The 17983-nt window shown below is 39.2% G+C and overlaps 1 protein-coding gene across 1 annotated transcript in view; it reads left to right on the forward strand.

Moving 5' to 3' along the window:
- Window positions 1-17983, forward strand: part of ZCCHC4 (zinc finger CCHC-type containing 4) — a 63505-nt gene that overhangs the window by 17992 nt on the left and 27530 nt on the right. Inside the window, exons 4-5 of the mRNA XM_003927487.3 lie at window positions 5545-5820; window positions 6275-6355. Coding sequence (XP_003927536.2) covers window positions 5545-5820; window positions 6275-6355 — 357 coding nt within the window. The remainder of the gene's footprint in view (window positions 1-5544; window positions 5821-6274; window positions 6356-17983) is intronic.

A 17983-nucleotide genomic window follows, 5' to 3' on the forward strand; every position in this document is an offset into this window, starting at 1 on the left:
ATCCAGACAACATTCAAGAGCCAGTTGTTCGGTTTCCATGAAGTTGTACGGTTCTGAGTTAGTTTCTTAATCCTGAGTTCTAATTTGATTGCACTGTGGTCTGAGAGACTGTTTGTTATGATTTTGGTTCTTTTGCATTTGCTGAGGAGTGATTTACTTCCAATTATGTGGTCAATTTTAGAGTAGGTGTGATGTGGTGCTGAGAAGAATGCACATTATGTGGATTTGGGGTGGAGAGTTCTGTAAATGTCTATTAGGTTTGTTTGGTCCAGGTCTGAGTTCAAGTCCTGGATATCCTTGTTAATTTTCTGTCTAGTTGATCTGTCTAATATTGACAGTGGAGTTTAAAGTCTCCCACCATTATTGTGTGGGAGTCTAAGTCTCTTTGTAGGTCGTTAAGAACTTGCTTTATGTATCTAGGTGCTCCTGTATTGGGTGCGTATATATTTAGGATCGTTAGCTCTTCTTGCATCGATCCTTTTACCATTATATAATGCCCTTCTTTGTCTCTTTTGATCTTTGTTGGTTTAAAGTCTATTTTATCAGAGACTAGGATTGCAACTCCTGCTTTTTTTTGCTCCCCATTTGCTTGGTAAATCTTCCTCCATCCCTTTATTTTGAACCTATGTGTGTCCTTGCATTTGAGATGAGTTTCCTGGATACAGCACAGCCATGTTGCCCATGCTGGTCTCAAACGCTGGACTCAAGTAAACCTCACACCTTGGCCTCCCAAAGTGTTAGGATTACAGGTGCGAGCCACTGCATCTGGCTTGTCATTGATTTTAAATAATTTTGGCCAGGTGCAGTGGCCCATACCTATAATCCTGGCACTTTCAGAGGCCAAACCAGGTGAGTCAGTTGATCCCAGGAGTTTGAGACCAACCTGGACAACATGGGAAAACCCTGTCTCTACAAAAAAATACAAAAATTAGCCAGGTGTGGTGGCAGGTACCTGTAGTTGCAGCTGCTCAGGAGGCTGAGGCGGGAGGACCGCTTGAGCCTGGGAGGTCAAGGCTGCAGTAAGCTATGATCACATTGAGGGAATGTGTTCTCTTTCCAGGTCCATGAAGGGGCATAGGTTTAAGGGCAAGAATTTCCCAGCGCCGTGCCCTGCTCCCATCTCTCTCCATCCAGGATATTTAACAGTTTATGTTTGAATTTCGTGGGCTTGGAAAGAAACCAAAAGTCAGTCACCCCAGCGAAATTTTAAAGGAACTCCTTTCATTGGCCAGAGGAACTTAGGAAGGTGGGAATTTCTCCCAGAATAAATTCCCCTGCTCCTTGACTCATGCCAGATTTCCAGCTCTCTGGAATCCCCTCCCACATGGTGGGAGCTCCCTCTCCCCTCTAGGATTTCCCCTCTGGAATCCCCTTCCACACTCTTCATGGAAGTCTTTCTCTTCTCTTTTCTCTGCCTAAATAAAATCGCCTTTCTGCAACACTTCTTGGGTCCGATATTTACATTTACGAGCATACGGTGTACCTGCAGTGGTCCCATTGCTGATTCTTTAAGAGATTGGAGTCCAAGAACCCACAGCATTCTCGCAGGGGAGCTGTGCTTCACCAGCACCCAAGAAAAAACCTGGTTACAATGTCACTGTACTCCAGCCTGGGTGACAGAACGAGATTCTGTCTCAAAAAAAAAGTAAATAAATAATTTTATTATGATGTGTCTTATAGTTTTCCTTCAGGTTTCTTGTACTATGGTTCTCTGAGCTTCTTGATATTTTGATGTAATTTTGAAAATTATCATTTATTATATTTTCAAAATCTACCCTCTCCTTTATTTTGAGGGCTTCATTTCCACATATTTAGGCCCCTCAGTTTTTCATTTTGGGTCATATCTGAGACTGTGACTTCAAGTTCACAAAGCTTTTCTCTTTAGTCTCTGAGCTGTTATTCCCATGTAGGGTGCTTTTTGTTTGTTTGTTTGTTTTTAAATAAATAATTTTAACAAATCTTTGTAGGTTTGGTTTGGATCTTTTTATATTTTGTATGTCTTTGCTTAACAGCTCTTGCTTTCCTGCACCTTCTTGAACACATGGAGTATAGTTATAATGAGTAGCTTTAATGTCTCTACCAGTTTCATCATATGTCATTTCTGGGTTGGTTTAGACTTTTTGATTTTTTAAAATTTTTTACTTTTTTGAGACAAAGTCTCACTCTGTCACTGAGGCTGCAGTGCAGTGGCATGATCTCAGCTCACTGCAACCTCTGCCTCCTGTGTTCAAGCGATTCTCCTGCCTCAGCCTCCTGAGTAGCTGGGATTACAGGTGTGATCCACCACACCTGGCTAATTTTTGTATTTTTGGTAGAGACCGGGTTTCACCATGTTGGCCAGGCTGGTCTCAAATTCTTGACCTCAGGCTTGTCTCAAACTCCTGACCTCAGGTGATCCACCCATCCCAGCCTCAGTGCTGGGATTACAGATGTGAGCCACTGCACCTGGATGATTTTTTTTTTTTCTAATCATGGGTCATGTTTTTCTGTTTCTTTGCATACCTGGTAATATTTTATTGGATACTAGCAGTGTAGAATTTACCTTGTTATATACTGGATATTTTAAATTCCTGTATATATTTTTTATTTTGTTCTGGGACAGTTACTTGTTGTGGTTTGATGTTCTTGAGCAGGAGTTAGCAAACTACTACCTGTGGCCAGCCCTGGCCTTGCCTATTCACTTGGCTGTGTTTGCTTTTCTGTTATCACTACAGAACAGTTGTGACTAGGAGACTTTATGGCCCGCTCAAGCTTAAAATATTTATTATCTGATCCTTTACAGAAAAAGTTTGCTGACCCTGCTTTTGAAGGTGTGTCCTTAAGCTTTTTAGGCAGGATAGAGCAACCTTTCTTGGTTCTAGGGCTAATTCTTCCTCCCTACTGGGGCAGCGCTCTTCTGAGTACTTGAATGCTTGTGTATTGTGAAGCATTTCCACTGTGGCTTGTTGGGAGACAAACCATTCTGGGCCTGTGTGTGTTGATGAGTTCACCTGCTCCTGGCCACTGGTTCTTTGCCTTGCCTTGGGGAGTTTCTGCATATGCACGTGCTGCTCAGTACTCAACCGAAGACTCAGTGGAATCATCAGCTGGTCTTGGAGGACTTTCTCTCTGTCTCGCTGAGGGTACAGCTTTCTGCTCTCCTGTCCTCTCTGTTTATTCCCTGGTACTCTTCCTGTGAATTCTAGCCACCTTGCCTCCTGGAGTTCTCGGCTCTGTATCATCAGTTCCTTGGGAGTTTCGGTTTCCCATCCCTGTGCCGCCAGCTCTCCACAGGCAGGAAACAAGGCAGCTGTACCACTCGCCTCTCTATTCCCTTCCCTCAGCATTCACTCTTTTGGGCTGCTAGCTGTCTAATACCTTAAAACTGCAGTTTCATATGCTTTGTCTTTTTAAAACTTCTTTTTGAAGGCCAGAATGGTAAATCTGGTCTCTGTTGCTCCATCATAGCTGGCTATGGAAGCTCTCAACATTTTTTTCTTTTAGAGACAGAGCTTGACTCTGTTGCCTTGGCTGGAGTGTGGTGGCATAATCATAGCTCACTGCAGCCTTGAACTCCTGGCTTCAAGTGATCCTCCTGCCTCTGTCTCTTAAGTAGCTGGGACTACAGTCATCATGTACCACAATGCCTGACTAATTTTTACAATTGTTTGTAGAGATGAGGTCTCACTATATTTCCCAGACTGGTCTTGAGCTGATCCTCCTGCTTTGGGCTCCCAAAGCACTGTGAGCCACTGTGCCTGGCCTGTTCAACATTGTTAGCACTTAGTGATGAAAGGTAATAGTAGTAAATTAAATGTTTCTGTTCCCAAGGAGTGTTTATTGGTTCTTTCACTTGCATTTCATGTCGTAGGGCCATTTCTTCTACTGACGTTCTCACTTTGAATGACTAAGAAGTTTCTTCTAATATCCATCTATCTCCTTTTTCTTTCTGGTTATAGATAAAGCTGTCAAAAGATCAGTTATCATAGGAATAGAAACATTTAAAGTACTGGCACGATAGCTTATTTCTTGCTGCAGCCATTCAGAATATCTATTTGTCACTGCCTTGGGTGCTTTGAAGTGAAACTGTGCGTAGATACATAAAAGTTTAAAACTCACTTTGATTACATGTTAGGTTCAGAGTTTTTACACTGTAGTTCCTGAATTTAGTTCCATCAAAACTGTTATGACTAGGCCAGGTGTAGTGGCTCATGCCTGTAATCCCAGCACATTGGGAGGCCAAGGCGAGTGGATCACCTGAGGTCAGGAGTTCAAGACCAGCCTGGCCAACATGGTGAAAACCCATCTCTACTAAAAATACAAAAATTTGCTGGATATGGTGGCACATGCCTGTAATCTCAGCTACTCAAGAGGCCCAGGCAGGAAAATTGGTTGAACTTGGAATGTGGAGGTCGCAGTGAGACGAGATCACGCCATTATACTCTAGCCTGGGTGACAGAACAAGACTCCTTCTCAAAAAAAAAAAAAAAAAAAAAAAATGATATGACTCTTCCCAAAATGTAAGGATCATTTAGTGCACTGTTTAACATGCTTAGTTTTAGACATTTCTGACTCTCATGGTCCTCAATAATACTATTTCTTTTTCTTTCTCTTTTTTTGTTTTGTGTTGTTTTTTTGAGATGGAGTCTTGCTCTATCGCCCAGGCTGGAGTGCAATGCTGCGATCTCGGCTCACTGCAAACTCTGCCTCCTGGGCTCAAGTGAGTCTCCTGCCTCAGTCTCCCTACTAGCTGGCATTACAGGCATGCACTATCATGCCTAGCTACTTTTCATATTTTTAGTAGAGATGGGTTTTCACCGTGTGGTTTTCTTACTCTGATTTCATAACTGGCATCATATATACAAAATCAGCAGTTTTTAAAACATACTGACCATGATTATTTTCTCTTCTCAATAATCTGTAATAAAATTAAAAAAAAAAATGGTGACTTCAAAATCAGATATAAGGGTGAGTTGAAAGAAATCAAATGGGCTATTCAGTGTAGTCTTTTTTAAGACTTTGAATATTGTCTTGCTGTTTTTGAGGTGAGCTTATAACTCCATCAGTACTGCTAAGAACAGAGGAGCTTTGAGAAACATCTTTTATTTTAGGAGGTAATTTTTCTTGCTAAGTATGTCATAAGAACTTGAAGAATGATCTTAATTTCTCATTTTAAAATGACTGTCAAGTGAGCCAGACTGTTTAACAGATCAGTTAGAACATGTGGATTTGTCAGTAAATTTCAATTTGATAGTAGTTGTCATTACTACTAAGTTGTTTGAGTAATATGTTATATTCACATTTTAAATAGATATTGATCTTCATTCAGTGACTAAATTGGAGCATCTCAATTCTTGTGAAATTGCTGATCCTTTTCCTCTTTGTAGGTATGCAGTCAGACATAAATCCTAACCAACATTCCACAGATTTCTTCCTACATTTCTCCTTTATGTAGTACTCTTTAGGAAATAAGAGTACTTTCTGGATGCTAAAAATAGCAAAATACATTGTGTTTACAACAATAAACTTCAAATATATTTCTTTGTGTTTTATTTTGTCTTGAAGGTACTTGAAGTTTATTGAGTTGCCCTTGACTCAGAGAAAGTTTTGTCAAAGATGTCAGCAGTTGCTGTTACCAGATGACTGGGGACAACATAGTGAGCATCAGGTTCTGGGCGATGTTTCCGTCACCCAGTTAAGAAAGCCCAGTCAACTCCTCTATCCACTGGAAAACAAGAAGACAAATGCTCAATATCTGTTTGCTGATAGGAGCTGTCAGTTCCTGGTAGACTTACTTTCTACCCTCGGATTCAGAAGAGTACTATGTGTTGGAACACCAAGGTATGTCATATGATTTTTTAAAGAATTATCTTCTCACCACTATTCAAACTGCATGAAGATTTTATTAAGTAGTTATTTACCCTGTGCAAGGTATAGCATGTAGCTTTGAGTATTTAAAATGTGAAGCAGAGTCCCCCCTCTGAAGGAGTTTGCAACCTGTATTCCATTTGAGAAAAATCTTTATAGATTCCTCTCTGGTACGTGAGAGAAGATTCTTTCTGATTTAACTCCCAAATTGTTTATAATTTTAGACCTCTCTGTTTCAGATAAGTTCTGCTCTTAAAAAATATTTACAAAATTGAAACCTTGATTACACCTGCCAAATTCTCTTCAGGGTCTCATTGAAATATCACAAATGCAAGAAGAACATTGATGGTTTTGTTGTTTGTTTGTTTAATTATTGTCTATGACATTTGTGATTTCTTATTACATTTGCTTTCACTAATTGCTTTAGGTTGCATGAGCTGATCAGGTTGACAACATCAGCTGACAAGAACTCTAACATTAAAAGCCTTTTATTGGATATTGATTTTCGGTACGTTTGAAAATACGGTATTTATTTCCTTTCATTGTCTCCTGGTTTTTTTTTTTAATGCTTTTCTGTTTTTAATTGTTTATACTGTGTTAGAACTCTTTAGTTTACATTTAAAAATAGTAATTTGTTACTAGGAAACTTTTTAGTTCTGTAACCTCAACATGTAATCTGTATTTCAAACAGGGAGGCAGTTGATTTCTCCTTTTGCTGGTGTGCCTCCTAGATTTTCTCTGTGAATGTGTCTAGTTTGTCTTTGGCTTATGATCTACAGATGAATTCCCATTGAGTAAAGTTTCTTCTCATATATTATGTTCAAAGATAATCCTGAACTGCCTCATACTTAATCAGACTTCCAGGATTTTGTCTCATCAGATCTTTGAAGTGTGAGAACTCAGACATTTCTTTTAGTATATTTTACTGGATGTTGTACATATTGTCTTTCACTGAACGTAGCCTGCAGTGAAGGGAGTGCTGAGTAGGGGATAGACAGGTCCCAAAGCAGAGAATGAGCCGACAGACAGACTTTGTGGGCAAGGGTTGGAATTAAATGGCATCTGATATATTGGGACAACAGATGACACAGAGGGAGGAACACATCTTGAATCTCCCCTCTGGTGGTAATTTTGAAGGAACAGACCTTTAACTTATAACATGGGTGGTAAATACATCCGTCCACTGTGTCTATAATTCTGTTGCTTTGAAGTACTCTTTGCAGTTTCTGTAATTGTTTAATACCAGGAGTTCATGTTGAATTTATAAGATGCTTTGTTCTTAGTATTCTTGATGTGTTCTTGAAGGTATTGAAGGAATCAGGCTTTGTGTTTCCTTTTATTTAGATCTACTTCCTAAAAACAAAGCAGACAGATTTTTTTTTGCCTTAAACAGGGTCTCGCTCTGTCACCCAGGCTGGAGTGCAGTGGCATGGTCATAGCCCATACCCTTGAACTCCTGGCCTCAAGTGATCCTCTAGCCTCAGTCTCCCTAGTAACTAGGACTATAGGCTAACACTACCGCACTCAGGTAATTTTTTAAAAACATTTGTAGAGTTGGTGTCTGGACCTCCTGGCCTCAAGCACTCCTCCTGCCTTGGCTTCCCAAAGTGTTGGGATTACAAGCATGAGCCACTGAGAACCAAACAAATTTTTAAAGTGTAAAATGTCACTTTAAAAAGTGTAGACTGGGTCGGGTATGGTGGCTCATGCTTGTAATCCCACCACTTCGGGAGGTCAGCAGTGTGAGACCAGCCTGGCCAACATGATAAAACCCCATCCCTACTAAAAATACAAAAAAAAAAAAAAAATTAGCTGGGCATAGTGGCTCACGCCTGTAATCCCAGCTACTGTAGTGGCTGAGGCAGGAGAATCGCTTGAACCTAGGAGGTGGAGGTTTCAGTGAGCTGAATTCGAGCCACTTCACTCCATCCTGGGTAATAGAGCAAGACTTGGTTTCAAAAAATATTACTACTGCTAATAAAAGCATAACCTGGCCAGGTACAGTTGTGGGTAACCCTCCATATAGGCACCAAGGAATAAGAGCTAAGCAGAACCTTGGCATGGTTAGGGCTTGAGGAATATCTCACTTTGTAGTGTTACTACTCAGCAATTTCCTTTTATATAATCCTTTATATAATCATATATTAGTTTATAGAATTAGGGCTTGAGGAATCCCTTTATATAATTCTCTATATATAATCATATAGTAGTTAATAGTATGAGTGCCTAAAGAATATTTCCCTACATATATATAATTGTATCATAGTTTATAATTGGAGGAATGCCTAGAGTGGACACAGTACAGAGCGTAAATTAAGGAATAAGCAGCTTATAATTGGAGGAATGCCTAGAGCAGACACAGTGCAGAGCATGATTTGAGGGAAAACAGTTATACCAGGACAAGAATCCATGGCCCAGGCGGCAGCGTTCAGTATCGTAAAGATACCCACCGTATGGCAGGCTTAGGGCGAGAGCCACTCCTCCTGATAAAGGAGTTGTAGGACCTTGCTCCAGTTCTTGTGGAAGGCTGCCCTCAGACCAGCAATCCACCTTGGTAACTGTGAACTTTATCAGCTCTTGCTACTGTGCTGCTTGAAAAGCATCTTCCCATAGAACTCATTGGAAGCTGCCAGAAGGTGGCGGTAACCTTGACAGCTCTGTCACTGCTATGTGACTTAAAGTATCCTCCTATAAATCTTCTTAGAAGTAGTTTGCCCACAGATGGAAGTATTGCACACTGCACCGTCTTCACTGTGCACGGCCCACCTTCAAGCCTCAGTGACCTAATAGGGGTGAACCCCTTACTGCACATGGCCCTTGCCTTCGTGGGAATGGGCCCCTTGCTGTGCACTGTCTACCTCCTGGCCTAGGTGACCTAATTGGGGTGGACCCCATGTTTTATTGCTCACGACCCTATCACTATCCTTAAAGATGATTTCACTCATTGCCCTGCTCCCTAACCTATACACAATAAATACTGATGCTTCTGGACATTGGGGGCATCACCTGACTCTGCTTATAGGTGGCGTGGCCCCCTGAGCCCAGGTGCATTTTCCTTGTACTTCTGTGTCCTGTTTCTTTATTTCTCGGATCCTGCGCCTCAGCACAGCATAAGGCACACCCCATGACCCTGTGGGGCCTTCAGCCCTACAACAGTGGCTCATGCCTGTAATCCCAGCACTTTGGGAGGCTGAGGCAGGTTGATCACTAGAGTTCAGGAGTTCAAAACCAGCCTGAGCAACATGGTGAAACCCCATTGCTACTAAAAATACAAAAATTAGCCGGGCGTGGTGGTACGTGCCTGTAGTCCCAGCTATTCCGGAGGCGGAGGTGGGAGGATTGCTTGAGCCCAGGAGGTGGAGGTTGCAGTCAGCTGAGATTGTGCCACTGCACTCAGCCTGGCCAACAGAGCGAGACCCTTGTCTCAAAAAAATAAAATAATAAAACAAAATAAAAAGTGTAGCTTTAATAATTTATTTTCCTTTAGATTTCTGAGTCAACTCTAAGTTGTGTAACATACACAACCACCTTACTCAGAAATTACCTGTACTCTCTCATTCCTTATGAACAGTTCTGGCCTGTTAACACTCATCCCTTGTTAACAGGACTAGCACACTTCACTAACATCTGCTTAACGTGAGTGATCCTTGATAAATAATGATACAGACTTCTTTAAGATAAACTCAGTTTATTTTTAATTGGATATAATTCATTTAGTAGTCACCACTTAAAAGTATATATTTCACTGGTTTTTGTTGTAATCACGGTGTTGTGCAGCCATCACCACGAGGTACTCCTAGAATATTTCCATCACCCTGAAAAGAAAGCTAGCGTTCACTTCTCCTAACAAGCACTTTCTGTCTCTCTTTTTTGGATTTGTCTGTTCTGCACATTTGATATAAACAGAATCATGAAATCTGTGACCTTTGTGGCTGGCTTCTGTCACTTAGCGTAATGTTTTGAGGGTTCACCCATGTGATAGCATGTAATGGTACTTCATTCCTCTTAAGGCTATGTGATATGCCATTGTATGGATATGCATCGAGATAGCAACTTGTTTTTTTAAATTCTGTGTTCCTTTTCTAAAGTATTAAATCATTCTAAATGCATTATTTTAGAAGTAGAAGTTTAACTTTTGGGTTCTTACAACGTATTATTAACAGCTGGTATATTTTGTTTGTTTGTTTGAGAGGGAGCCTTGTTCTGTCACCCAGGCTGGAGTGCAGTGGTGCAATCTCAGCTCACTGAAACCTCTGCCTCCTAAACTCAAGTGATTCTCCTGCCCCAGCCTTCCCAGTGCTGGAATTACAGGCATGTGTTGCCATGCCCAGCTAATTTTTCAGCTTTTAGTAGAGAGGGGGCTTCACCCTGTTGGCCAGGCTGACCTCGAACTCCTGACCTCAAGTAATATGCCTGCCTTGGCCTCCCAAATTGCTGGGATTATAGGTGTGAGCCACCGTGCCTGGTATAGCTGGTATTTTTTGAGTGCCTGTCATATTTCAGGACTTGCCCTGACTCATTCCTCACATTAGCCCTCTAATAGATGTTATCATTATCCTTGTTTTTCCAGATGGGAAAACTGAGGCACAAAGAAGTTAAATAACTTGATCAAAATCAGAGTTTATAAGTGGCCAAGCCAGAATTCAAGCCAAGGCAGTCTGGCTCCCAAAACTAAGCTATCTATTGGAAATAACTTAGCTTTTGAGCTCGTATATATGCCTTTCTTGTCTAGTCAGTTTCTTTCTTGTCATCCTTCCATCTCTCCCTTTTCCCCTGTATCCTCCTACCTTGTTCCACAAAGATTTTCAGATGAATCAAAACTGGTTTCTAGGTTATTTATATATTTAGAATTAGGCACTCAGGAATTTTTTTCTTGAAGACCTGGAAATCCAGTCATGTAAAAGAGAATGTATCGGTTCTCATTACTGAGGACTAGCATATAGCAGGCTTTAGTCTAGCTGAGATAGCCTCACACAGTGTTGCTAGGGCTTCCTCCTTCCCTACCTCTCATTCTGTCTTTCTCTGTATATTGGTTTCATTCTGCAGACAGCTTCCTTCCTACTGCCAGGGACGTTGGTGGCAGCAGCTTTAAGCTTATCTAGTCTCGGCTTAATGGCCCGGTGGAAAGAGGCAGTTCTTCCTGAGAGCTCCAGTGGCAAAACTCCAGAGAGTGCTCTGATTAGCCTGATTGGGGTCACTTGCCTATTCCAGAGCCATCACCGTGGCCTGGCAGATGGTGTACTCCGGCCAGCCTCTGACCAATCACATGAAGTAGGTTCTCCACAGGAAACAGGTGTTCGACTTAAAGAGAAGGGATGTAGGTGCTGGAGAGACAAAAACCCACATGTCCACAACTAAACTATTCAAGGCAACATAGACAGTTGCCAGCAGCACTCATATTCCTACCTTTGACACTTTTACTTCAGTGAAAATGGTACAGTGTGATCTTTCTAAATAGTATGGTTTTGAATTTACATTAAAAGTTATATAATGATTCTAAGTTCATTAAAGACAAGCTTTTTCAAGCTAGTTTTAGTGGACTGATTTATTCAGAAAGAGACTAGGAAAAATCATAGTTTGTCTTCTCAAAGAACTTGTTAAAATTGCAAGAATCCTTGGTTTACTTTGTTTTTAAAAAAAGAAAAATGATCTTTGATTCTGCCATCCAAAACGTGGGTTTTGGCTATTTAAACCTTTTTTATGCATACAAACATTTAAAAAAGTAGATGCATAACCTTGAAAACTTTTCCTGGTGGTGATATTTTAGGTATATTTCTTTCTTTCTTTCTTTCTTTTTTTTGAGACAAGTTCTTGCTCTGTCACCCAGGCTGGAATGCAATGGCGTGATCTCAGCTCACTGCAGCCTCAACCTCCTGGGTTCAAGCGATCCTCCTACCTCAGTCTCCCAAGTAGCGGGGACCACCATTGTGTGCCACCACACCTAGTTAATTTTTGTATTTTTTGTAGAGACAGGGTTTCACCCTGTTGTCCAAGATGGTCTTAAACTCCTGGGCTAATTAATGCATTTTGCCCACCTGAGCCTCCCAAAGTGCTGGGATTACAGGGTGTGAGCCACTGTGCCCAGCCTATTTCTTTTTAAAAAATTGAGACATATTTGACATAAATAAAACAGTGGTTTTCTGTATATTCACATGGTTGTGTAACCGTTGCTACTGTCTAATTCCACAACATTTTCATCACTTTCAAAAGAAGCAAGAAGCACTCTCCCTGTGAGCAGTCGCTCTCCATTTGCCATGCCCCCAGCCTTTGGCAACCGTGAATCTACTTTCTATCTTTATGGATTTGCTTTGCCTATTCTAGATATTTTTTATATAAGTGGAATAATATACTGTGTGGCCTTTTGTATCAGACTTCTTTCACTTAAGTTTTCAAGGTTCATCCACATGGTAGCATGTATCAGTACTTCATTCCTTTTTATGGCTGAATAATATTCTACTATATGGATATACCAAATTTTGTTTATCTTTTCATGTGTTGATGGACATTTGAGTCACTTCCACATTTTGGCTATTATGAATGGTACTGCTATGAACATTTGTGTCCAAATTCCATGTGAACATAGGTTTTCAGATCTCTTGGGTAATATATTAGTTTGTTAGGGCTGCCATAACAAAATACCACAGACTGTGTTAAACAGCAGAAATTTATTCTCTTTCAGTTCTGGAGGCTGGAAGTCCAAGATCAAAGTTTCAGCAGGTTTGGTTTCTCCTGAGGCCTGTCTCCTTGGTGTACAGATGGCCACTGTCTCCTCACAAGGTCTTTTCTTCATATGTGTATCACTGGTGTATCTTACTATGTCTAAATTTCCTCTTATAAGGACACCAGTGAGATTAGATTAAGGCTCACATTAATGGCCTCATTTTAACTTAATTACCTCTTTAAAGGCTCTGTTTCCAAATAGTCACATTCTGATCTCCAAATAGTCACATCTTTATATTGAAGCCCAAACCACTTGAAAACTTTAGTGGTTTGGGCTTCAACATAAAGATTTTGGGGGTGAAACAGTTCAGCCCTTATACCTAGAAGTGGAATTGCTAGGTCATGTGGTAACTATGTTTACCTTCTTGAGGAACAGCCAAACTGTTTTCAAAGTAGGCACCTCATATTGTATTCTCAGGAATAGATGAGGTTTCTAATTGCTCCACGTCCTTGCCAATATTTATTGTCGTCTGTCTTTTTGAAGTGGTATCTCCTTGTGGTTTGGGTTTGCTTTCCACTGATGGCTAATAATGCTGAGCATCTTTTCATGTGCTTATGGGCCATTTGTTTATCTTATTGGAAAAATATAAATCCTTTGCCCAGTTTTTAATTGGTTATTTGTATTTAACTGTTTAACTGTGAGAGTTCTTAATATATTCTGGATATTCGACCCTTATTAGATACATGATTTGCTAATATTTTCTCCCATCCTGTGGATTGTCTTTTCACTTGTGATGAAGTCCAGCTTTTCTTTTTTCTTCAGTAGCTTTTTTCTTCAGTTGCTTGTGTATTAGGTGTCATATCTAAGAAAGTCTTGCCTCATCCAAGGTAATGAGTATCTATACCCATGTTTTTAGCTGAGAGTTGTGCAATTTTTGCTTTTACACTTAGGTCTTTAATCTATTTTGAGCTAATTTTTATTTGTTTCTGAGGTAGGGGTCTAACTGCTTGCATGTGGATGGCCAGTTGCTCTAGCACCATTTATTGAAAAGACTGTTCTTTTCCCATTGAATTGTCTTGGTACCATAATGAAAACCAAAGGACCACAAATATATAGGTTTATTTATGGACTCTAAGTTCTATTCCATTGATCTATGTCCGTCTGTATGCCACTCTCACACAGTCTTGATTATTGTTGATTTATAGTAAATTTTGAAAATTGGAAGTGCAAGTCTTCCTGTTTTGTTCTTTTTCAAGATCGTTTTGGCTGTTCTGGGTCTCTTGCATTTCCATATGAATATTAGGATCAGCTTGTCAATTTCTACCAAAAAGCCAGCCGGGATTTTTATAGGGATTGCATTGAATTTTTAGATTAATTTGGGGGAATATTGCCATCTTAATATTAAGTTGTCCAGTCCATGAAGATGAGATGTTTTTCCATTTCTTTAGGGCTTCAATTTCTTTAAATGATATTTTGTAGTTTTCAGTATATAATTCCTGTACTTCTCTTGTTAAATTTATCTCAATGTTTTATTATTTTTGGTGCTGTTATAATTTAAATGGTTTTCTGGATTTTATTTTGTGGTGTTTATTGCTAGTACTATGATTTGCTTTTAAAAGTTTTGCAAAAATACAGTTAACCCTTGAATGACATGGTTTTGGATTGCCCAGGTTCACTTACAAGTGGATTTTCCTCTGCCCCTGCCACCCCTCCTCTTCTGCCTCCTTCTAAGCCTAGTCACTATGAAGGTGAAGACCTGTATAGTGATCCACTTCCACTTAATGAATATTAAATAATATTTTCTCTTCTTTATTTTTTTTTAATAATAGAGACTGTCTCTTTGTAGTTGGCCAAGTTGGTCTTGAACTCCTGGCCTCAAGCAATTCTCCCACCTCGACCTCTCAAAGGACTTTCTTAATAACATTTTCTTTTCTCTAACTTTATAGTGAAAATACAGTGTATAAAACATAAACAAAATATGTGTTAATTGACTGTTATCTGTAAGGCCTCCAGTCATCATCGGCTGTTAGTAGTTACGTTTTTAGTGAGTTGATATAGTTTGGATATCTCATGTTGAAGTATGATCTCCAGTGTTGGAGTGGGCCTAGTAAGAGGTGTTTGAATAATGGGGTTGATTCCTCATGAATGGCTTGATGCTGTCATCATGGTAGTAAGTGAGTTCTCATTCTATTAGTTCATGCAAGAGCTGGTTGTTTAAAGAGCCTGGCACCTCCTCCTTGCTTTCTTGATCTTTCTCTTGCCATATAACATACCTGCTCCCCTTTCCCTTCCTCCATGAGTAAAGACTTCCTGAGGACTCAGTGGAAGCCCAGCAGATGCTCGTGAAGCAAATAAATCTCTTTTCTTTATAAATTACTCAATCTCAGGTATTCTTTTGTAGCAATGCAGAACGGACTGACACAGGAGGTAAAAGTTATATTTGGATTTTCTACTGCCTCCCTAACCCCTGTGTTGTTGAAAGGTCAACTGTACGTATAACAATTACCATAGTAGCCATCTTTAGATACACAACTTAGTGGTGTTAAGTAAATTCACATGGTTTGTAACTGATCTCCAGAACTTCTTCATCTTGCCTGATTTAATTGGAAAGATTTACATGGCCCCTTAACTATTTCACCTTTAATGCCATACCTTGTAGTTTTCCTTTTCTTGCACCTGTAGTTGATACGTCCTGGTCAGCGAAGGGGTTAGGGGATATGAATAAACTTACTTCATCATGTATGGAATATACTGATACTTTTTTTTTTCATAGTTTATTAACTTCTGTGTGTGCCTTGCAAACAAAAACTGATGATGTTCTATTGGCAATATCACAGCTCAGTTTTTTTGATAACATAGTTTGCTACCGAGTCAGTTCTGTAGGAGGTCAACACTAGTTGTTAAGAGAGAGCTGGTTTTGTGAACGATGCTCATTTAAAAAAAAAAAAAAAAAAAAAGAGAGAGAGAGAGACAGAGAGCTGGTTTATTGAAACACGTAAGTTGCTGGAAGGCTCAGAGGCTATTACCTGTATTTACAGCATGGTGGAGTGTATGGTTGGTTCAGATTTCTCCTAAAGACCATGGTTAAATTAGAAAAAAAAAATTCTGTGTGGTACAGAGTGACAGTGAGTAGGTTTTTGGCACTTTGACTTTGGTTTCTTGGTGCCTTACAACACGTTTATCTGAGGCTGGACTGCCTCGGACTCTAGTGTTCTCTGTGGATGTGCTATAAATACCTTTTTTAGGGAGTAGAAGATATGAAGTTCACATTTGCTAAGATGGATTTCTATATGCTCTAATTTTAGCATGAAAGATGTGAAACTCTGTTTGGCAAACTATTATCCAAGTAAAGTTATGTCAAAAAAATGAATTTCTTAGGTTCATTTCATGAACTAATTTTATTCAGCTCTTGATTACATTTCCTGTGTATAGAGCATGTTTCACACTTGGTAGCTGACTCTCATTTAAAGAGAATGAATGGCCAAGTTAAATGAATGTCCTTTTGAGCAGTTTTCAAGTGCATGCATTTCTGATTGGTTTTGTTTGCCTTATTCAATGGAGAGAATAATTCTTTGTGGCCAGTTTCATTTTAAGAGGGCAATGTTGAGTGATTTTTCATAATTTAAAATATGAATAATTATGCTCTCAAATTATGTATTTGATGGAAACTTAGAACTGAAATCTTGGCTTTTCTTTCCCTCTGGCTTTGAACACTGCTGCCCAGAATGTTTTGGACAGTTGTGCTGTGCTGAATTTCATGTAAATCAAATTTTCTTTTTTTAATATTCAAAACTGACTATTATATCTTTGTAAAGGAATAGAAACAATGGGGATCAAGTTAAAAAGGGAACGTATTTTCCTTTGCTTATACTCAGGGCAGTGCAAGAGAGAAGAAAACCCTCAAATCGGTGTTTACCCATAGCTGTGCTAGTACTGATATACTTTTTGTAAAGCCAGTTATTTGAAATTTAGTTAAATAGGAACATACTTGTTTAACGGTAATTTGACCTTGCCTACAGTCAATTTTTGGAATGTTCATGAGGTTACAGTAGATAGTTTAAATATTTTTCAGTAATCTAAACCTTTTATTTCTTCAGCAAATTTGTATCTTATGAAATGTGCTAGCAGTGTCTTAAATGACATTTAAGGATAATGTACTGAGAATGGTCGGCAGCTCTTCGTCCATCTCCACACAACAAGAAGAAATAGATTATCTTTTGGTGAACATAAATATAATTCCCTAATAATAGGATCATTAAGACATAAATCTTTACAGCTGATATTTATTAAAATAATAGCATTTAATATTTTAGTATCTGCTATGTAGCTGGCATTGTATTAAACATTTTACATACATTATCTCATTTGTTGTTATCTAGTCCTATGAGGTAGAAATTATTATTTTTCCCATTTTATAGATGAAGAAACTGAGTCTCAGAAAGGTTAAATGACTTATGTAGGATACCCAGCTAATGAGTGAGAGACCCATAGTTTGAAAACAGACCATCTGACTATAGAGCCTGTGCTCCTAACCACAGTGTAATGGAAAGAGGATAAACCAGTGCTGTCCCTTATGTAAATATTCACCATGGATGATCAATCAGTTATAGACAGTATGGATATCTGAGTAGAAATACAAGCAAAGAAGTTACCAGTATCATGATTTGGTTCAAGAAGTCATAATAAGTAAGGATGTGTCATAGATTTTTTTCAGTCTTTTCACTATGTTACAAATTCCCAAGAAGGATCGTGTGATTCATATGTGAATTATGTGTAATAAAATAGTCAAAGTTCAAAATCCCATTGAGATAACAAAGAGGTTTCTATATTATATGGAAAACTCAGAAATCAGCAAGACAGACATTAAGACCCATATACATAAATAGGGAAAATATACGAACAGACAGCACAAATACAGTTAAGAAGTACAGAAAGTTCCACCTTGTAAGTTATCAAATGCAGATTTAAATCATAATGTGATATGAGTTTTTCCTAGTAAATTAGCAAGAATTTATAAAATGTTAATGCCCAAAGCTGGTACTCTCATTCACTGCCAATGGCTTTTTAAAGTACTACATTAGAAAAACAAAATAATTCGATCAGTAAATACTTGGCACCAATTTAATAAATACAAAATGCATATACTTTTTCTATTATATTGAAAAGCATATTTTATTAAGCTAGTCTGCATTAGACAAAAAAAAAAAAAAATTGTATTTCTTTGTTTTTGAGACATAGTCTGACTCTATCGCCCAGACTGGAGTGCAATGGAGTGATCTTGGCTCATTGCAGCCTCCACCTCCTGGGCTCAAGCCATCCTCCCACTTCAGCCTCCCAAGTAGCTAGGACTACAGGCACGCACCCCTATGCCTGGTTAATTTTTGTATTTTTTATAGAGGCGGGGTTTCACCATGTTGCCCAGGCTGGTCTCAAACTCGTTAGCTTAAGCAATCTGTCTGCCTCAGCCTCCCGAAG

This window comes from Saimiri boliviensis, chromosome 3 (genome assembly GCF_048565385.1).
Source record: "Saimiri boliviensis isolate mSaiBol1 chromosome 3, mSaiBol1.pri, whole genome shotgun sequence".
NCBI classification, from domain to species: Eukaryota; Metazoa; Chordata; class Mammalia; order Primates; family Cebidae; genus Saimiri; species Saimiri boliviensis.